We start from the raw sequence: 23,648 nt of genomic DNA on the forward strand, positions 1-23,648 counted from the left end.
TTTTTTCAAAGAATCTACTTTTAGAAAGTTTTCATAAATAAGTTATTTTCCAATAGAATGCATCCAAAATTACTCTCCATATTTGACATGGCCTGTGAAGTCATGATAATTTGTTTTTGTTTATTTTGAATTAGTTCTCTGGAAAGGCTTGGAAAACTTGAATTTGATCACACCTCCCAAAACAAATGTATATGTTTATACACATACAACATATGTACACATATAACCTATGTATGCATATATGTATGTATTGCATAAGCAGGTTTGTGGGTGCATTTTTTCCCAAAGGAGCCCAACTGCCAGAGACAGAGGAAAGGTTAAAGGAGATAGCTCAGTTGGCTGGCTGGGCAGCTAGAGTCCTGTTCTTTCTGTCTTAGGGCAGAAGGGGCATTTTCAGCCTAAGGAAAATACGACTCCAAGGATATAGGGCTGGAAGGGAATTTAGAGATTAATTTAGCCAATTCCACTATTTTACAGAAGCCCAAACGAGTGAAGCATCAGCAACTGTGCTGACATTCTCCCTCCCCCCTTCTGGTTAAATGACCTTCCTTCTTGGGTTCAGTGATTTTGGGGAGAAGTTGGTTGGTTTCTAATCTCATTGGGTCAACTCTTTTCAAGGCTTTTCAGTGGGAATCCTATCCTCCTTCTCTACAGAGCTCACCAAGACCAAGGCCTCTGCAATGGCTATCCCATCCAGGCCCCTTTCCATGTGGTACACTGGAATAAACACCCAAGGAGGTTATTGCTTGGATACTAGAGCATGCAACACAGGAGGCCTAGGGCTAGAGGTCTTGAGGCCAGAAAGATGATTCCAAAATAATTTTTGAAACAGAAAAGGAGAAACTTAAATTCACTTAATTAGCTCTGAGATCAAGCTGTCATCTCTAGGTATGGCAGCAATATTTTCTGGCCCCAAAATCTGGGATGCTCAATCAGACCTAACAAAAATCTTGCTAGAAAGCTCATCAAAACAACCTTTTTCTCTTTCATAAAAATAGGACAATCTCTAAAAGTCCATGGTAGTGTAGCTACTATAGCAGGGGTAGATTTGAGGGGAGAGGAGGAAGAGAGAAAAGAATGTGAAATTTAGACCATAGGATGATGTTTTGTTTTGTTTTGTTTTTTCTCAATGAGTCGATATCTATCATCTCCCAATGCTAAAAGACCAGCATTTTTAAGTCTAACTCTTCAGAAGGATTGCAAATTCCCTGTAGACCAACACACAAGATACTTTCCCTTGAAATTTTTCCTGAGACTAGCATGAGCATCCCCTTATTTACCAATCAAAAGCATTTAAAGAATTTTGTTGTTGTTGTTGTTGTTGTATTAAAAAAAAAAAAGGAATGCCCTGTCACATTTTATTGAGGGAGAAAAAAAGGTACCCACCTATTCATACCCATCCTTATTCAAGCATTCCAAAAAGATAATTCCTATTCATGCAGATAGATGCTGCATAGAAATAATAATAATTAATAATAATTGTATAAATAAGAGGAAAAGAACAAAATTGCCATTTTATGGCTCCAACAATTTTCCAGTTTTCCCTGACATTTCAGCTGCTTGGTAAATTGTTGGAACTAGAGGAAATGACAAAAATAAAATGCCATTTAATAAATTAATGAGAGTATTTGCTTTTGATTATTGGTTCCATTGTTTGTTGTTGTTTTCTCCTGTGTTTATAATGCATACCAGTTTTACAAAGTGCATGCTTTTTAAAAAATTTTGAATTGGCAAGCTAAAATGATCCTTCTTTTTCTTCCCCCACCCATCTCCCCCTGTAAAGAAAAGAATGTTAATACAATTTAGAACTTGGAAGTAAAGGAAATGACCATGATGCACTTGGGCTATAGACCTATAGACTGCTCACTGCACATGCTTCATTTTGGCAAAATCATTATATAAAACCCCTTTTGGTTGTTTCGTTTTTCCTTCTTTCCACGTGGAAGGAGTCAAAAAGTTGAAATTGGGTCTTTTAATACTATATCTTGAAGGAAAAAAATGAATACCTGATGCTTATGTTTTTTGTTTTGTTTTGTTTTTTGTGGAACTTACTGCACACACACCGCACACTTGCCCCGTATGCGCACACACACGCATGCACACACATATGCAATGACCTGCTCCTTGAGGAGGAAAAAGAAGCCATGAGTTAGGTCAGAGGCACCCTGGGGTGCCAGAAGGCTCTCTAAGCTTGGTGTGCATCTTTGGATTTTGGTACCCACTCAGCTCCACCTCGAGTCACCTCACATTCCGATAAGGGGAGAGTTAAGGGTCAGGGAAAGTGAAGGGTTGGGGGTGAAGGAGGGAGCAGAAATGTAAGGCAAACTTTGCTGGGAAGGGTTCATGCTTCATGCGCAGTTCTGAGTCTCAATGAAGGGCTGGCTATTTCTTCCCCCTTTGGCCCTACTCCATCTCTCTTGGGAGATTAGGAAGAAAGGGTAGCAAGAACAAAGGAATGGGAAAGTAAACAATGAACGAGGGGAAAAAAACAACAGGGGAAAAAGAGATGGACCCATGGAAAGTAAAGCCAGAGAAGACAAATGACTTTTTTTTCTTTCTTTTAAAAAAAAAATCCTAAATGGACTTCCGCCGTCTCATCAGCCTGTAGTTATCAGTAAAGCTGTGTAGGCCAGGGGAGATGGAGCTAACAGGAGAAGGGAAAAGGCTGTTTTTTAATGTGCTTGGAGAAATTTCTTCAATCTTGTAGGAGATGGAATGAAAGTACTGGGGGTTCAGCTTGGTGCTGAAAGAATTTTGGTGGGACACCATCCGGCTGGTATACTCCTGGGATCGGTAGCACATGCACGAGCAGACGGACTGGAGGTCTGTGACCTCAGCCTTGTACCGCGGCCGGCCATGCTGGGCTTCCTCCTGGATGTGGAGGACCATGCTGTTGCGATTGCCCGCCAGCGAGGCCCGTTCCTCGGCATCCCGCCGCTCGTCCTCGCTGTTCATGGTCAAGAACCTGAGGACAACCAGGTTGAGGAAGGCCCCTATAACGGTCAACCCCACCAGGATGTACATGAAACTGAAAGCCACATAGAGCGGCTTCTTCTGGAGGGCCCCCTTGGTCTGCAGGGCCACGTAGTCCCCAAACCCTATGGTAGTCAAGGTAATGAAGCAGTAGTAATAGGCGTGGAAGAAACTCCACTCCTCGTACTGGGAGAAGGCAGCAGCCCCGATGCACAGGGTCCCCATGCAGGAGAAGAAGCCCACAGTGACCATGTTCTCCATGGACACCTCGGTGCTCCGCATCCCGCAGCACTTCTTAATCCTCTTCAGCAAGTATTTAACAAAGGTGTTCATCCGCTCCCCCAGGCTCTGGAACATGACCAGGGTCAGTGGAATGCCCAGCACGGCGTAGAACATGCAGAAGGCTTTGCCTGCATCCGTCCCGGGAGCTGCGTGGCCATAACCTGGAAGAGGCAAAGGGGGAGAGGAGGAAGAGGAAAGAAAACAAAGGAATAAATGAGGACGTGAGGTTTTGTTAAGCTGGCTATAATAACCCATATTTCTATGGCCCTTGAGAGTTGACAAGGTGCATTCTTCACAAGAACTAAAGGGCCCAAAGAATCTCATTTTACAGATGAGGAAAAATGGGTTCACACAGATGAGAGGCGGAAGGTCTCCAGCCAGACAGGCGGGATTAGAACTTAAATTTGAACTCACTCCTGCCTCCTGGTGTCAGAGAGAAGCATTTTCAGTCCTAACTCTACACAAGGAACATTTCCTTGAAACTGATCTCAGGGCAGGGAAATTTAGGTTCCTTCTGGCTTGTTCCTGCTGTGTGAATGTGAGAAAGTCACTTTTTTTCTACAGAGTCATCTCTGACTGTAACCCACTTGGGGTTTCCTGGAGTGATTTGCCGTTTCTTTCTCCAGCTTATTTTACAGATGAGGCAAACAGGACTAAGCGACTGGCCCACAGTCACACAACTAGAAAGTGTCTGAGGCAGAATTTGAATTCAGGTCTTCCTAATTCCAGCTCAGTGTTCTACCCATTGCATCATCTTGCTACCATTGGCCAATACTTCTCTACTATGAAGGTCGACATTTCTTCTGAAACTTCGTGAATTAGAAGACTGACAAAAGAACTAAAAGGTGGCTATCCCACCTGGGAGTCACAAACTAGTATTTTCACAAGCATATTAAACATCCTCCACATGCCAAGGGAGCTTCCTAGCCCAAATAAATCACTGGTCCAGCCCCTCTCCCTCCTGACTCCAGGCTGAGGTCAAGTTGGCAGGACTTAGAGCTATAAGACTTAAGTCCAACACTGTCATTTGAAGAACAAGTAATTTGACCACAGTCTCACAGAGTGTAAATAGATCTTAAATCTTAAGATTTAGTCTTAATCTTAAATCTTAATTTTTAGAATCTTAAAAAAAAATGGATGTAGAAATAGAATACAGGTTCCACTAATTCTAAACCCAGTGCTATCTCTTGAAAAACTATTTCCTATGTTTTACATAATTTCATATGTGGTTTCTAAATTGTGGCTGGGGATAAGAGAGAGAACTTATAACTCAAAAATCTTAAAAACAAATTTAAAACATTTGCTTTGAATGTAATTGGAAATAAATATTAAATAAATATTTTTAAAAGAAATTAGTGGGAAAAAAATGATTTCCTTCTTACCCAAGGTGAGATGCTTTGTCCCCAAAAGTACCAAATCTACCCTCTAAAGGTTCTTGGACAAGATCATCTCTGGAGTTCCCTAGAGCTCTAAAATTTGGCATCTGAAGGTCTCTGCTAGGTGAGGGGTTCTCCAGTCTGAGTGTTTCCTTACTCCATTCTCAGACACAGATTTTACCTCTTTATAAAAGGTTTTGGTGCAGCTGCACTAAGAAAGAATTAGAAGAGGTCCCCTCCCCTTCCCTGAGTGCCCTCTGCTGCCAACCACCATCTATATACTCTAAAGTAAGGCCATTTCAGATTCTCTCCTTCTCCAAGAAGTCTTTTCTTCATGATAAGCAGTGAAAAATAAATGAAAACATGTTGATGCTGGAGGCATAAAAGACTAGATTCAAATCCTACCTTAGACATTTATACCAGTTGTTATAAGTGATAGGTTGCTGGATTTGAATGAAGGAAGACCCAAGTTCAAATCCTGCCTCTAATATTCACACTTAATATGTGACCCTGGATACTTAACCTCTCTGAGACTCAGTTTTCTCATCTGTAAAATGAATACCTATCTCCCAAGATTATTATATGGATCAAATGAGATTTTATGGGTATGTGTATACACATAATACACATACATATATATGCACATATACACACACACATATACTATATATATATGTATATATATATACATACTACATATATATACTTATGCTAAGTATATATATTTGTATGTATAATGGATATGTATACATACATTACCAGTTTAAGAACCTTTGAATACCATATAAATACTTGCAAAATAATTTGTTCTTATTATTTTGTAAGCATTTATTACACTATCATTAATTATTTCTCATCCTTAATTTTCTAGTCTATAAAATGGGGATAATAATTGCAGCACCTACCTTGTAGAAACATGGAAGGGCTACTCCTGGAATCAGGAAGATTTGGGTTTAATCTCTGCCTCTATGTATATTACCTGGACAACCATGACCAAGCCCCTTTAATCTCTATGTCTCATTTGGAATTCTTAAAGAGTCTTAATCACAATGAGGTTATTAATCTGCATCAGTGATAGAAAGAGTTTTTACTCTGAGAGTTCCTCACACTGATGAAAGTGCAGGTCCAGGCCAAAAACTAAGTCAATAAACCATCACCACTCACCTCACAGGGTTCCTAGGAGCCTCAAATGGTAAGGTGATTTATTGACTTACCTGGGAACCTGGGCCTTTCATTTTGGTTTAAAACATAGAAACATCAACTCCTATAATGCTTCCTTGATTGACTTAGTCTTTCTCTTTCCTGCTGACCCCCACCACTTGTTTGTTTAGAATACCCATGTTATGTTTGTGGTACATATTTTAGTCATACTTTCCTCCCAAATCAGACTTTTAGAAAGCTTGTAGAAAGCTTGAGACATTGCCAGTAACACCTTACACAGAGGTATGTGTTTAAAAAAAAAAAAAGAAAGAAAGAAAGAAAGAGGGAAAAAAAGAAAAAGATAAAAACATCACACAATTTTATTTCCTAAGCAGATTCCTCTTAGAAGAAAAATCAATCAGTCTTCTCTATGTCTTTGGACAAGGACAAGGAAGGAAAGTGGAGAAAGGGAGTGGTTTTAGAGTCAACAGCCCTGGGTTCAAAATCCACCTCTGCTACTAACTGTGTGTTAGGCAAATCAATTAACCTCCTTTAGCTTCAGTTGTCTCATAAAATAAAGAATCTGGATAGATTTTGAAGATTCCTTCCAGCTCTAATGTTCATAATGTAACTATGTTTACTCCCTCTAATTTTATTTACTATGTAAACTCTAGTGTAACTATTTAATTCACTCTGTTTACAAACTTTTTTTTTTTTTTTTTTTTTTTTTACTTAGCAAGGATGAAATGCTAAATTGCTTCTCTTTGGTTTTGCTTTATTTATCATTGTTTTGCTCAAATATGTAAGTCCCATCTTTCCAACAAAGGAACCTGTAAAATAGAGATAATAATGGCTGACCTTTAGGTAGCAGTTAAGGGCATAAAAAGTGATATAAGAGCTTCATCTCATATGAATTTTATAGCATTCCTTTGAGATAAAAGCTTCAGTCATTAATCCTATTTTTTAGACAGATTTGGAGAACTCAAGGTTATACCAATCATCTAGGTAACCCAGAGCAAACCACTCAGTCTCTTTATTTCTTTATTTTTTCTTTCCTTCTTTTTTCTTTCTTTCATTTTTCTTTCTTCCTTCCTTCTTCCCTCATTTCTTCCTTCTTTCTTCCTTCTTTTCATTCTTCTTTTTCTTATTTCCTCCTTTCCTTCTTTCTTTTTTCCTTCCTTTCTTTCTGAATCTCTTTTCTTTCCTCCTCCCTCTCTTCTTTTTTCTTTTTCTTTTCCCCTCTTTTCTTTCTTTCTTTTTTCTTATTTTCTTCCTTTCCTTTCTTATTTCTTTCTTTTAGGAATTGGGGTTAAGTGACTTGCCTGGGGTCTCACAATTACTAAGTATCTGAACTCGAGTCCTCCTGACTCAAGGGTCAGGGTTTTTTCCACTGGCCACTTAGCTGTTCCCACTGAGTTTCAAATTGCAAGAATTGGGGCTCTGAGAAGACATCTCAAGTCCTACCTTCCTCTATAAAGATTTTCTTCACATGACTGTCTTAGTCTTCATAACTTCTTATGTTGCATGTATGTTTCCTTAGAGGAATGAATACGCCTGAGGGCAGGAAGACCTGAGTTCAATTCTGCCACATTGATACATACTATCAGTGTGATCCTAGGGAGATCACTTAAATTTTCAATGCTCTCAGCAACTTTCTAAGACACTTAAGTTTCCAAGAAAGACTTGACCATCTTTGGTAGATGGAAGTTCCCTATACAAATGAAATTACACCTGTAATCACTGTCCTTCCTGACTCCAGAACCAGTAATCTTTTCTCATGTTATCTTTCAATTGTACTTGCCCACAGAAGTCATTAAATAAATTAATGAATGGGAGAACAATTTGGAAAGTTAAAGCAAACTAATTCATACATTCAATAAATATTTATTTGCTAAATGCCTATTTTGCCTAAAGCTCTTGGCTAAATACAAACAAATGGAAGATGGGAGACAGTATGTGATGGTGGAAAGAACTCTAGATTTAGTATCAATACTTGGCTTAGAATCCAGGGTGAACTGTGTCCTCCAAGCTGTATTTCCTTGGAGATGTGGGTTCAAATCCAAATTCTAATGCATAATAGCCATGCAACATTGAGCAAAGTCACCAAACTTTGGATTTCTCACTTGTGAAATGAGGATGATAGCACTTGAACTACCTACCTTCATAAGTCACTGAATCTCAATTTCTTTCCTTTGCGTGAAATGAGGATGATATGACTTATATTACCTACCTGTCGTGAGAATAGTGCGTCTTTAAAAAAAAAATCAGAGGAAGTGATTTGTCCAGAGTTGTATAGGGAATTAGAGCTTTTCACTGTATATCAATCACCACATCTCATTCTACCTTTTTATTACCTAACTATCCTATAGTCTTAATTCTCCATGAAGAAATGACATGAAATAAGGTGAAGTAATAACATTGTCTTGTGACAATGTATACAGCATAAATTTGACACTTCATTCCAGCCCTCAGGCAGGCAGATAGCTAGCACTTATTAAGCACCTACTGTATGCCAGACACTGTACTAAACACAGGATATATATAGAAAGGCAAAAGATAGTCACTGTTCTCAAGAGCACTATTCTCAAGAGTCTCTGTCCTAACAAGATCTATATATGATGGGGGCAGCCTGATGGTGCAGAAAGTAGAGTATCAGCCCTGCAGTTGGGAAGACCTGAGTCAAATATGACCTCAGGCATTTAATACTCACTACCTGTGTGATCCTGGGTAAGTGACTTAACCCCAATTGCCATGCAATAAATCAAAGATAATCAACAGGTGAAAGAAGCATTGAAGAAAGTAAGACTTAAAATCTGAAGGAAGCCATGAGGTAAGAATAAAAAAGGAGGGAGTTCCAGGTATGGAGCACAGCCAGTCAAAATGCTAGAAATTGTGAAATAGAGTATCTTGTTCAAGGAACAGTGAGGAGGTCAGTGTCATTGGATCACAGAATACATGGAGGGGTATATGGTGAAAACAGACAGAGAAGGTAGGAAAGGACTAGATTACTGAGGGCTTTAAACCCAAAGAGATTTTATATTTGATATTGGAGGCAATAGGGAGTCACTAGAGTTGATTGAATAGCAGGGGGATAACATGATCATATCTATGCTTTACAAAAATCACTTGGATAACGAAAGCATTCACAAGAAGGAAGGGTCATTTTGACAACTGAGTGGAAGATGGATTGTAGTGGGGAGAGGCTTCTGCTTGAAGGCAAAATATTGTAATTGTCCAGGCATGCAGTGATGAGAACTTGTACCTTTAGGAAGGTGGATGCATTGTGAGAGGAGGGAAGGGGCCATGTGTAAGAAATGGTACCAAGGAGAAATGATAGAACTTGGAACTGACTGGAATGTAACTGACTAGAACCTACTAAAGGTATAAGCCCTCATCGTCCCATGCCTGGACTATTGCAATAGCCCACTGGCTAGTCTCTCCTCAGTCCAGTTCATCCTCCACTCAGTTTTCAAAGTAACCTTCCCTCTTGTGAATTCCTATAGCATTCATCTCTTGTGTTACTGGAAGCGGGTGATTTCATGGAGGAAGTAGGATTGAGAAAGAATAAAAAGAAGAGGCCCTGACAAGTGAAGACAGATCTGATAGCAAGTAGTGAAAAAATGAGGTTAGATAATTGTGCCTGGGTATAAAGAACATTAAACAGAAAACTCAAAAGTTTGCTTTCTACTCTGCCCATCCCACTGGTGATGACATAGCTAATTCCCTCTGCCTAAACTAACAGCTACTACTCAGAAATACAACATAGAGAATAGATGTATTATGAAAAGTAACTATAGCTTCAGGTAGTACTAAAAGCTTAATAAATGTGTTGTACATACCTCCTTTTTAATGGTGATTTTTAAAAGATCAGGAGCAATTTCAAAAATCTATTCTTGACTTGGGGTTGATTTACTTACAAATGTAGCAGAAGAGAGGGGAATAAAAAGTATGAATGAATAATAATTAATATGTAATAGAAATAGATGGCCCCCTGCTTTCTGGGAGCCTATAGACTAAAACAGATCCCAAAAGAATACATCAGATAAACATACAAAAAATATATACACATAGTTGAAAGTAGATACATAACACAGACTACATATACATACACAAGACCCACAAAGTACACAAATATAGCACAATAGAGAAAACACAGTGCATTTGCTTATTACACATATGAAATAGTGTGTACCTGCCCAGAGAAGACAGATACACTACATATGGCTAGGGTAGAGACAGTATGATATAGTAGGAATAGATATCAGAAGAAGACTAGCCTTAAGCATGATGGTGATAAAGGCAGTGAGTTGGAAAGAAGATGTAACTCCATGTTCACCTTTATGCCCAATGGGTATCTTTAGACATTGTTCCTCTATGCCCACCCAGATATGTGGATTACAATCAGGGTTTTCATGGTAGCCAGGAACCTAAGGGCAGAAGTTCTGACAATTTGTAAGGGGGAAACCCATAGAATCCATGAACAAGCAAGGTTATTTCTCATGCCCTCAACTGCCATGTTAAAAGAAAAAAATACATTTTATAACTGAAACTATATAGAGAGTTTTTACTTACAACACAGTCTTTAATTAAGAAAGAATTATTAAGAAGGTAAGATGTCACCTCTTGTTTCTTTCCAAGAAGGTCAACTATATGCCATTTAGCAAACTTTGGTGGACAAATCACCACTTATGGAATAACTATCTCACTGCCTTCCTGCTCCAGTTGAAGCAACATACTAACCAACATGTCTGCTTAAGATAAAAAAGACCCAAGTTCAAATCCTGATACTTACTAGCTGTGTGACCATGGGTAAGTTATTAACTCCATTTTACAGATGGGAAGGCAGGGAATGGGGATATAATTTAAAATATTGCCTTCAATCACTATTATCTACTATTGTATTTTTATCTATGAATTATTATTATTACTATTATTATCTAAATTACTATTGCAGATCTACTCCAAAAGTATTAGTGCAGTTTTAGTAGCCTAAATATAAACACACACACACACACACACACACACACACACACACACACATATATATATATATATATATATATATGTAATACATATATATATATATATCTTGTATATTCCATACTTTATATTTTCATTATACTCTGAGCCTCAATATAGTTTTAAGCTTTAGTAGCTTAAAGTTTGAAAGTCCCAATATTTCCCATACATTAAATTTTGACCCCACTCTCTCCATACCTGGCTCTGGACCTGGAACATAAATGGAAAAGGCCTCACTTTGTTGTAAAACTTTAATACAGAAACCTTAATTCTAGTTACCCACGTTTTACTGGGTTCCTTTATCTTACTCTCATTCTATACATAGGGTGAGGGGCATTCAGACACTCTCAGAAGAAGCAACTTCTTGGAAAGGTCAACTAGCTCTTCCCCTGTCTTCCTGTGGCAAGGCAACCCTTCAACCATGCTGGGCACCACTTTTTAATAGTTTTAGCATAAAGGCATTTCTACAACCTGTAAAGCTGATGAGCATAATGTAATAGAGTAATGTGATTTTCTGTATGACCACAGACTAATTATTTAATTTCTCTGAGACTCCATGCCCTCTTCAGCAAAATGAGGATACCTGTAATACTTACCTCATAGAACATCTCAGTTAATCTTCACAGGAGCCCTTGGTGAAGTGTTCTGCAAAATGTAAAGCACTATAAAATGATGTTGTTGTTGCTGTTATCATTATCTAGACTCAGAAGACTGAAGTTTGTAGCCTGAATTTAATAGTGATCCCTTGTATGTCCTTGAATAAGTCATTAAAAGTTCATAGATTTACACCTAAAATTACCTAGCCCAAACCCTTTGGTGTAAATGAGGTAAATGAGCCCCAGAGAAGTGACTTGGCCAAGATCATATGGGTGATAAGAGGCAGAGCTAAAATTTGAACCTTCATCATTTCACTGCAAATTCAATTTTTTCAATCTAGCCTTTTTTTTTTTTTACCAACACTTCACTCCAGTAATACTGACTTCCTTGCTGTTCCTGATATAGGACACTCCATTTCCCAACTCTGGACAATTTCACTGGCTGTCTTCTATGCTTGGAATACTCTCCTTCCTCATCTCCACTTCTTGGATTCACTATTTTTTTTCTAGTCCCAGGTAAAATCCCACCTTCTATAAGAAAAATTTTCTAATTCCCATTAATGTTAATGTTTTCCCTCTGAGGTTATCTCCAGTTTATCCTGAATATTACTTGTGTGTATATATTTGTCTCTGCCATCAGACTGTGAAACCTAAGGAAGAACTATCTTTTGCCTTTCTTTGTATCCTGAGTACACTTAATAAATGTTTATTGATTACCTATTCTGAATCCCTTTTCTATTTGGAATGATTTGATTCTTGTTTTTCTAACTAAGGTCAATTTCATCAGCAATTCCAAAGAGGTAGGGTATATGCAGAGAAGTAAGGGACTGGTGGAGAGAGATTGTAGGTTTTCTTGCCTGGGTAAAGCTCTGAGGGTGGGAGTAAAGAGAGAGAGGAAGTCATGCAGTTTTGAGGTCAGCTGCATAGCCTGGATAGGGAGAGGAATCTATGCTTAAAAGGAAAGGGTCCAATGAGGAGGAGAATAATGATGATGTTGATAATTATTATGTCAGTATGAATAATAGTCTCTGGCACATTATATATAACATTATGACGTCCTAAGTGCTTTGCCCCCTCTATTATCTCACTTTCTCTTCAATATGAATCACCAAAATAACAGTATCTCCCTTAGCCCTTCAACTTTTCTTAGTGTCAGTTTTAATCCATTCTGTGATTGGATTCAGATCACAACAGTTTGGGGGTTTTTTCCTAATAGGCAGAACAAACTAGACCAGTACAATCTCTCCCCAGGAAATATCATTTCACTACCAATCTCAAGAGAAGAACTTTTCAGGCTGTTTATGGGAGAAGAGTGAGGATGTGTATAGGGAGATGTTCCAATTATTTTCTCTGCTTGAATAACTCCAGTGATAGGGGAATTCACTATCTCACAAGGTTATTTACAAACATCCCATCCATTTTTTCTCCCATGTGACTCTTCTCAACTGGGCTGCCTTGTGAGGATTGCTGACTTCCCTGTCAATGAAGAGCATTAAGAATTGGCAGAACTGACATGGAAGGAGCTCTAGACTACCATTAACTTGCTGGGGGACCTTAAAGGAATTAATTTGATTCCTCAAGATTTCAGTTTCCTAGACTGTAAAATTAGCTCTAAGCTCTAATAAATACATACATACATATATATGTATATATACATACACATACATAAATATGTATATATACAGATATAAATTCAAATTCACAATAGTCATAGCAACATTAATAATGTGGGCAGCTAGATGATAGTGAAAAGAGTGCTGGTTCTAGAGTTAAGAAGACTCATCTTTCTGAAACACTTATTAGCTATGTGATCCTGGATAAGTCATTTAACCCTGTTTGCCTCAGTTTCCTCAACTGTAAAAATAAACTGGAGAATAAAATGGCAAAGCACTTCAGTATTTTTGCCAAGAAAATTCCAAATGGGAACATGAAGAATCAGACATGATTAAAAACAACTGAACAACAAAAATAATAATAATCAGACTGGATAATCACTTGTCAGGGATGTTGAAGAGAAGATTCTTGATTCAGATAAAGGTAGTCTAGATTAGGGCTTCTTAAACTTTTTCTACCCATGATCCCTTTTGTACCCCAAAATTTTACATGACCTCAGGCATATAGGCATATTAAAATATAAAATCAAACATTCACTGATAATAAATCATAACTTTGTGACCCCCTACATTCAGTTATGAGACCCCTGTGGGGTTATGATCTACAATTTTAAAAGCTGGAGACAAGATGACCCATAATGACCTCAATGGTTAATTCATTTATGAGATTTTATGATGATAGTATATTCTTTTAAAATCAAGTTTGCACCACTTTCAATGATGATGTTTCTTAAATACTGTTAATAAAGCACAGAAAGAACATAAGATAAGGAATTGAGGGTATAGTTTCATATTTTGCCTTTGTCATCAATGAACTATGGGGAGCCTAATTAATTAATAATAACTAGCACTTGTATGGTGCTTTAAAATTTGCAAAGTGCTTTCCAAATATTATCTCGTCTAATCTTCATACAACCTTGAGGGCTCCTTGCCACTTTTGTGTCCATTTTATAGATGAGAAAACTAAAGCAGGCAGGCTTGCCCACAGTCATACAACTAACAGATGTTTGAATTCAGATTTGAACTCAAAACCTAAAGCTCTATACACTGAACTGCCTTGTTTATTTCAATAAATCTCGGGTTTGTTTTGTTTTGTTTTGTTTACCATGAAATTAGAAAGCTAACCTTTGAAACCAGGAAGTCTTAAGTCCCCAATTCTGTCAATCTCCTCTTCCTTTCCTTTGGAGGGGCCTGAAACTGTATTTCCTGAAAAGTGATGAAATATTGCAAGGGTTCATCGGGACATCTGAGGCAAGTATCCTCAGGTTGCTGATTTAAGCACATCCAAAGAATGCTTGCATGAGTTCTTTAGAACTCAGGAACACCTTCTTCTTGCGAATAAAGGTATTATTCTTGGCATAAAGTAGGTATTGAATAGGGAGAAATCTCTGCCAAAATCCAGAGACTGTATGGTTAGAAGTGAATCATATACTTTGCTCTCAGAATAACCATGGTACTCCTTGCTTTGACTGTTTGAAAATTTGCTTATAAATCAAATTATATTTTCTAAGTATTGAAATCATCATTTTTTTTCCTCTTGGTATAGTGGATAGGATGCTGGATTTGGATCCAGGAAGGTTCAAACCTTGTCATTATCACTTATTACCTGTGTGACCAAGAGCAAGACTCAGCTTCCTCATCTGTTCAATGGAAACAATAATATAGATAGTTGGTGGCACAGTAGGTGAAGTTCTGGACTTGGAATCAGGAAGACAAATTCAAATTTGCCTTCAGATACTTAATAGTTGTATGACTCTGGGCCAGGCACCTAACTTCTGACTGCTTTAATTTCTTCCTCTATAAAATGGGGATAACAGCACTTACCTTCCAGGGTTGTTGAAAGGATAAATATCTAATATTTAGTAAAGTCTAAAAGGCTAATATTTGGAAAAAATTTTGCAAACTTCAAGTACTATATATGCTAGTTATTATGATTATGATTGTGATTATGATTATTATTAGCTATGTGACCATGAATCACTTAACTTCTCTGAGGATCAGTTTCCAAGTCATTAAAACAAGGAGGGTAATAGTTGTAGTACATATCTCGCCTGGCAGTTGTAAAGCTTAAATGAATTACAGATTCTAAGGTGATGTCCAAATTTTAAAGCTCTTACAAATATGTATTATTACTGTTAATATTGTTATTATTATTTGCTACCCAAGCCTGTTGTGAAGATCAAATTAGTGTGCATAAAATATTTTGTACAGCTTAAAGTATAACATGTCTCAGCTAATGTTATTATAATAGGATACCATATAACTAGAAATAGGAAGGAATCCTCTGCAAGTGTCCTTCTTCCAATTTTCAAGTCCCTGTTTTTTCTCAGTGGGAGTAAGGCACCTTCCTTGATTGAATTCATTTATCCATATAATATTCTTCAAACACCTTCAAAGGCCTAGTGGCATATATTAGAATTGAGGGATGAAAAATAATAAGGGAAAGAAGAAAAATCAAGAGGGAGAAAGTACATTTAGTGGAGGAATACAAACATTTGACAGGAGGGTAAAGTGAGGCTCAGAGAGCTAAATTAACTTGAGATAAGTTGTGCAAATATTGTTATTCCCTTTTCTCAGATAAAAAAAATTGAGTTGTAAACAAAGTGACTCATCCAGAGTAACACAGTAATTGGCAATGAGATGTCATTGCTTAAACGTAGTCCTCTTATTCTTAGTGGAGTGCCCTCTTCACTGTGCCATATTGTGGCTGAAAGTTTAAATAACCTCTCTTTGTATATGGAACCCCTATTTTCTAGCATGGTCCTGCCTCTTCTTAGCAGTGTATTAATTGTAATTCCATGCCAATGGGATGCTGAAGAAGACATAATAACCCTGAAGAGCAACAATAATTGAAAATTTTCTAGGCAAATTTCCCATATTTAGCCACTAATTCATAAGATCATAAATTTTGTTTGTTTGTTCTTGAGACTAAGTCTCCCCATCTCATTCAGGTTGGAAGTACCATGAGCACTCGTGGGTGATCACAATACTGATAAGCTTTAACCACTCCATTTTTCTAACTTTGGCCAGTATAAAACCCCTTTCAGCATCCTGGCAATCCTTCACTCCCAATGGCTCATCATATTGGTATCAGAATTAGCATGAACATATCATTTTCTTGAGCCATACTACATTAAAAAAACTCCCAAACTTAAGGGATCCACCAGCTTTAGTCTCCCTAAGCAACAAAGAGTAGAAGTGTTTGCCACCATATCTAACAGGATCATAGATACAGATGGCCAGTTCTTCACAGTAAAAATCTAAAAAAAAAATCTCAAGGCATACAAGTAGTTTAAGAAAAGTAGACCCATTCCTAGGTCTACCATATTTCTAAAATAATGTCCAGAAGGGGAAAGCTATACTATATCCTTCTAATCCCTGATTTGTTCATAAACTGGTGGAAAAGAAAAATGAACCAAAAGCATCATAAAATTGCAGTATCCACACAATTGCAAAGAGAAAAAAACAGAACCAATAGTAAGCACATTGACTTTAGGCCATAGTATACCACCATTTCCAGAGTAAGGAACAGCATGTGATTTTAAGGATAATGAAATCAGAGATTTTTAAGCCAGAAAGATCAACAAAGGTTATTCATCCCTAATCCCTAATTTTACAGATCTGAAAACTAAGACTCAGAGAATTTAATTTGTCCATTGTCACACAATGAAGAATAGACAGGAACAGCAATTGAACTCAGATCCCTTGGCTCTGAAGGGCAGGAACTGCTCAGAGAGGGGAGGGAAGTTTCCCAAAATAAACATATCTCCTGTATGCCTTTCTCGAGGCCTCTGACTAGAGAGAAAGAAACTAAGGGGAACAGTATATTGTGTTTGCTTTTCTTTAAACCCATACAAGTATAAAAGATGCCTCCTCGAGGCATCTTGTATGCGAACCTTTTACTTAGATTCACCTATACCAAGGGAAAAACTAGCACCATCCTTTCCTCTTATGGAGAAAGGTACTATCAGGACAGAGCTATTCAGAAATAGCTCCAGCTACATTTCTGATAAAGAAGCTGTTATGAAACTCTATTCCATTGACCCATGGTGTTTTGAGAACTCAGAAATAATCAATGATATTTCAGGGTTGTCAGGGAACTCTGAAAAATGAAACATAAACTTTGGAAAGCACAAAGAACCACATGTGTGTGTATATGTATGTGTGTATGTGTATGTGTGTATATATATCTATATACATATATATATATGTATATAGACATATACACACACACACACACACATACAAGATATATGCAAGATAGCATTGTATTCCTGTCCTGGTATCCATTGCTTAAGCCCTTCGTTCATGCTATGCAACTTTAGGAAACTCACTTCCCTGAACTTCAGTATCTTCCTCCCTCAAACAAGGCAGATTAATCTCTGGCCTGCCTCATCATGGAGTGACCAAGAAGATTCAAATGATAAAGGTAAACTGTAAAGAACTTGAAAGATAAGAGATTAATATACATAAGACTTAGAATTCCATTGACCCTTGCTATCATATTGCTCTTAAAGACTACAATGGTAAAATCAGAGAATCATAGTTACAAGAGAAAAACAAGGAAATACTTAGTATCTTCTTTGTGCAGAGCTCTGCACTCATTGCTGGAGATACAAAGATACCAAGAAAAAAAAATCAGTCACTGTCACCTCAAGGATTTTTAGTAGGCTGGAAGATTGGATGGTCATGCGCTGATTCGTATTACTCTTTCATGTTGTTGTTGTATAAAAGCACTGAGAGTTCTAAATAGCTAGTCAGCTAAACATTTATTGCACTGGGCACTGTGCTAAGCCTTCTGGCTACAAAGAAAAGCAAAGGATAGTCCCTGCCCAAGAAGGGCTCACAAATAGTCTGAGAGATTTAAGAATACAGAGGTCATCATTAACCAGAGGGAAAGGGGAGGATCAAGGAAGGCTTCTTGAAGGAGACAGCACCTGGTCTGGGTTATAAAGCAAGGGTAGGAGTTCAGTAGAAAGAGACCATTCAAATCAAAAAGGCAGAAGAGATCAGGAAAATATCAAACAGCTTGTTCTGCATCGAGGCATGGTGTTTGAAGGTGAAGAGATAATCTGATTAGAAAGTTTAGGTTGTAATTAGAATGTCACAAGTATGAACCCTAGATGAAGGAATTTTTATTTTACTTAGTAAGCAAGTAGAAACTTGCTTAAAGATTTTTGAGCAAGAGAGTGATGGGCATTAGGAAGATTTCTTTGGAAATGTGTAGGCAGAGTATATTGAAGATCGAAGAGATTGGACATAAAGCTGGAAAAGTGTTTAAAAGTCTATTATAATAGTGTGATGAAACTTAATAGGGCCCTGAGCTACAGTGATGGTCATGGGAGTGGAGAGGTAAGGATGAATATCCGTGAGAAGAATCAACAGAATATAATAACGGTTTGGATGTAGGGAGTGAAGGAGAGGTAAGAGTCTAAAAGATAATTGATGTTTCAAGTCTGAGTAACTGGGAGGTAAGAGCATACAAAAAGAAATAGTTTCCTTGCATGACAAGGTTGGACTATATGATCTATAAATTTCTTAATGGAAAGAAAAGTGAAGCTTAATGACCCAAAGTTGAAAACTGGTTGGGAACAGTTTGGGATCAAGATGGTACCAATTTACTCTTAATTCTCCTACTTGCCAAATGGTATTACATAGCCAAGTTTCAGTAACCAAGCAATGTAGTAGCATCAAGGAAGTAGTGGTAAAATGAATTGAACAAGACTGAGAAAAAGGCAAACTAGTTTCTATTACTGGCTCTGACACAACTCAGTAAGTGACTTTGGACAAGAATTTTCTCATATCTGTTCCTCAGTTTCCCCAACTGTACAACTAACTAGGAAGTTACACTTCATGATTTGTTGAGGTCTCTCAAATCTCAACATTCTACAGTTAGAAGTACTTACAGAATCCCATATACGGGCATCAGGAAACTGCATTTTCCATGATCATTTATGCTTAGTTTGACTCCAAGGAATATCACAACTTCTCCAGGATAAGCTGATCACCTGAAATTTCATCACCATGTTGATTGCTTCAGTTTTGGAAACTCAATACCTTTTTAGTTCCCTCAGCAGAATCTCACCTCTGATTGGAGGACTGCAGATGAAGTCTTAAAGTCTTCCTACAGTTTTCCTTTATAGAGGGCTTAACTTTTAGAATTTTCAGGTAATAGTTCATTTTTCATCAATACCTCTGCTTGGTTTTGATTCCAGGGAACTTCTTGCCCATCCCAACACTTTTTAGCTTCCCTTTGTAAATTTTCTTTCCCTTATTAGACTGTAAACTCCTTAAGGACAAGAGATGCCCTTTTCTTAAGTGTTTCCAACACTTAGCACATGCCTGACAAATTGTAGGCATTTAATAATTGTTTACTAAATCAAACTGAATTGAAAAAATGAACCCTGGTCAGTACTAGACATTCTGCACTACAGAAGAAAGGATAAAGTTCTTGACCTCAGAGAGTTTATAATCTGGTTTGGGAAACTGTGTGATAAAGAGAAAAATGAATTGTTACTGAAGTTAGAAGATCTGTGTGACCTTAGACAAATTAGTATCTCTGAGCTTCAATTTAATCATGTAAAGAGAACAATATCCACATTAACCTCACAGAATGGTATAAGGATCAAATGAGCTAGTGGATAAAATGCCTTGTAACCATAAGCACAAGAGAAAAGTGAATGATTACTGAGATATAAGACTTATTCATGAGCATAAGATAAAAACAAGAGGAGCTTAATACATGTTTGATAAATGAATTCAATCCTTGGATTAAGAAGCTTACTCCAGGTTCCTCATCTGTGAAATGGAAGCCAGGTTAGAACCGAAGCTTATGTCTGGGCCCCACACCATATTTTAAGCATTAGGGGAATGGGGGAATAAGAATAGAGAAGGAGAAGAAATGAAAGCATAAACCTTAACTGTTCTTCCCATTCCCTTTCTTCCTTCTCCTAAACCAGAAGAGACTGAATATTGTCACATCCCTCTTTGGAGAACTATTCCTTTGGAGAACTAACCCTTCCCCATGATCATTCAACTCACATCATGCATCACAATTGCTGAGTCATCAAATGAGACTGTCTTTCACCCCTAGAATCAGAGTTTCATAGATAGCCAACTTTCCTCCTAAGAATCAACAAAATAAATAAACAAACAAGCAAACACATAAAAGAGCAGTGAGGAAATGGGTCCAGAACATCAGAAGTGGGAGATAGACAAAAAACTGGAAGAATACCTGGTCTGCCCCAAAATGATAAAAAGAGGAATCCAAGAGGCACAAGGTGGGGAGGAAGGGAATTGACCCTTCCCCTCTCATTACAATGTAACTCCAGGTTTTCTGTTTTTGTTTCTCATATCTAACAAAATCAGTGCTTAATAAAGCACTGTAGTTACTCCAGCAATCCAATCCAACCCAAAAAGGATTTTAAAAGGATATAATCCTTACATCCTATGTCACACTAAGCCAGGAGTGTCTAAACTCTTTACCTCTCCCTTTGCTTCAGACAAAAGGTTTGTAATGTCTATTTCATTTTACATGAAAGGTAGTCAACAAGCATTTAATAAGTGTGTACTATGTGCCAGATAGTGTGCTGAAGGCAAAACAAAGGTAAAAATATAGTCCTTTCCCTCAGGGAGCTCACATTCTGAGGGGAGAAGGCACCGAAATAACTGTGCACATTCACAATATATACAGCATAAACAGAAGGCAAATTGGAAGTGGCTAGCATTCAGGAAGGAGGCAAGTGTCAAGGAAGAAGAAATCTAAGCTGAATATAAAAGTAAACCAGAGAAACTAGGATTTGGAAGTGAAAAGAGAGAGCACTTCAGGCCTGGGTGACAGCCACAACAAATACTCAAAGTTGGAAGATGGAAGGTCATAGCTGCAGCACAGCAAGTGGGCTAGAGTACATGAGGAAAAATAAGGTATAAAAAGACTAGAAAGGTCTGAAATATTATGAGATCAGAAAAGTTAGAAAATGTAGTCTATCTTGGGGCTATAGAAGCAGAGAAGGCTTCAGAGGAGGGAAGTCATTTGAACTCATTTGAAGAATTGATCTGATGTCAATAGGTACAAGTGAATAGGTAGGGCTCTTGGGTATGTGGTCCAAGACATGAAGTGCTACCGTAGTTCAGGAAATCAAGAATTCCATGAGGATCGGAGTTTTCCCAGAGGAGGTGGGCTTCAAACTGGGAGAATGGGTATGAAAAGAGAGGAAGGCACTTATCTCTTCTATCTTGCTAGTGCTGCCTGGAGTCTTAAGCCAATTGCCTAAGTCTCCCTGAGGCCAGTGACAGCTGGAAAATATTATACTGAACCATTTGGCCTGATATTTTATGACTCCTTTAATGTGCTTAATGTGTCTATTCGATCTGTCCTGGGAGACAATTTTCAAAGAGGAGGATTCAGTCATCTTTCCTTTTTCAGCTGGTTAACAAAATAAAACAAATGAATAGAACCTGTCTTTCCAGGGGGGATGCAGGCAGATATGCTGTAATAAAACCAATCATTTCTATTGGGTTCCAGGGATCCCAAAAGAAAAAAAGCTTTGTCTAAGAGAGAGATTTTTGAGCTTATACTCCACACTACTGAGAAACTTTCAAGTAAATTTTCCATTGGGTATTAGAATGTAAGGGCTGAAAGGGACTCTAGAGCATCGAATGTTAGTATACGAAAGACTCATAAAATATGAGATTGAAGCTAGAATTTTGGAACTGTAAGGATCCTTAGAATACAAATTGTTGATCATGGAATAATCCTTAGGACCCAATATTAGAAAATAGAATGTTAAAATTGGAAAGAACCTTGGAACACTGAATGTTAGACCTAGAAGAGTCTTTAGAATATAGAATGCTAGAACTAGAAGAACAAATTACATAGGTTAAAGCTAGTTAGAACATAGAACATAGGATATTAGGTTAGATTTACTTTAGTTTCCTCATCTTCAAAATGAAAGGTTGAGGTACATAGCCTCTGAATTTCCTTATACTTTAAAAAAACAAAAATACCTGAGTTAGCAATCATCTACCATCCAAATACAATGATTCAGTCTTCAAAACCTTCATCTCCCTGAAGCTTAATAATGTTGGCAACTCCCACTACCTAGGCATTTCCTCCCTTAGCTTCAGAAATACAACATTCTCCTGGTTCTCCTCCTATGCCTATAACTATTCTCTCTGATCTGTTGACTCTCTATCCTCTTCCAAATCTCCCAAGGTCCATTCATAAGAGTTTTTCAATACTTTCTCTTCATCTCTTCTCTTTCTACAATCTTCCTTGCAATAGCATTCATTTCCATAACTTCTATTGTCATCTATATGACTCCCGGATCTTTGTCTCCAATCTGACATTTCCAAACTTCAGACCTACATCTCCAACTGCCTAAAGGAAGTTTCTATCTCCATGTCCCACAAACATGTCAAATTCAACATGTCCAAAACTAAGATATTGCTTAAAATTCCATATAAATGTTCTGTCCTACTGTTAGATATTAGCAATAATAATCACAATAATAATCTTTCATAGCTACCAGATATTTAGAAAAACGTGACTTGGTGGCTAGAATTTCACTATTTCTCATGAACTAAGACAACCAATCCTCATACTACAAATACAACTCTCAAAATCTGAAGATTTTAAACAATAGATACATAGAAATTGAAGCATTATCACCGGCCAATTGCCTGGATGTAACATTAATCCACAGAAACCTTCAATTAATCATGGAATAATCTTTAGAAAACTGGATGTTAGGCCTAGAAGAGTCTTTACAATATAGGATGTTAGAGTTGGAAGAATACAGAACATATGTTAGTTATGTTAGCACACAGAACATAGAATATTAGACTAGATTTGCTTTAGTTTCCTCATCTGTAAAAGGAGAGGCTGGGCTACACAGCTTTTGAATTCCCTTACAGTTTTAAACAACAAAAATCCCAGGGTTAGCAATGTTTTTAATAGCTATCATGACCCCAAATACAAATAATCTCCAAGCTTTGTTGTAGTAGTTCAGTCATTTTTGAGTGTTTGAGGCCCAATATTAGAAAATAAATGGTTAAAATTGGAAAGGACCTTGGAACACCGAATGTTAGACCTAGAAGGGTCTTTAGAATATAGACTGCTAGAGCTAGAAGAACACAGAACATATATTAGAGCTATGTTAGAACATAGAACTTTTGACCCTAACTGGAGTTTTCTTGGCAAAGATACTGCAGTAGTTTGCCATTTCCTTCTTCAGTCTATTTTACAGAGGAGGAAAGTAAGGCAAACAGGATCACATGGCAAATAGATGTTTAGGGACCAGATTTGAACTTGGGACTTCGGGGCTACCTCAATCTTTAAGCTACATGGAGCAAAATGTTTCAAAAATAGGAAATCAAAGCCACATGGGACATGGATGAGGTGCATGTCATCCCTGGAATCTGCCAGTGGAGTCATACAAAGGATAGTTTCAGTAAGCTTAGAAGAAGAGAGTTTATATCTTAATACTTTTATATGACTACAAAAAGCAACTATTTCATCCACCTGTGTAATAATTAGTCCTTAGGGATTATTTCATTCTTTGTGTTTACATCCCCAGCATCTAACACTGGCACAAAGCAGGTACTTAATGCTTGTTGATTGATTGATTGATAAAAGAATAAGAGCAGAA

General features: G+C 37.5%; 1 protein-coding gene across 1 annotated transcript in view; it reads right to left on the bottom strand.

Moving 5' to 3' along the window:
• Positions 1-264: 264 nt before the first annotated feature.
• The window catches only part of KCNK9 (potassium two pore domain channel subfamily K member 9), a 173,783-nt gene continuing 150,399 nt past the window's right edge, over positions 265-23,648 (bottom strand). Inside the window, exon 2 of the mRNA XM_051971140.1 lies at positions 265-3,416. Coding sequence (XP_051827100.1) covers positions 2,575-3,416 — 842 coding nt within the window. The 3' untranslated portion in view covers positions 265-2,574. The remainder of the gene's footprint in view (positions 3,417-23,648) is intronic.

The sequence above is a fragment of the Antechinus flavipes genome, chromosome 1, assembly GCF_016432865.1.
Source record: "Antechinus flavipes isolate AdamAnt ecotype Samford, QLD, Australia chromosome 1, AdamAnt_v2, whole genome shotgun sequence".
Taxonomy (NCBI): Eukaryota; Metazoa; Chordata; class Mammalia; order Dasyuromorphia; family Dasyuridae; genus Antechinus; species Antechinus flavipes.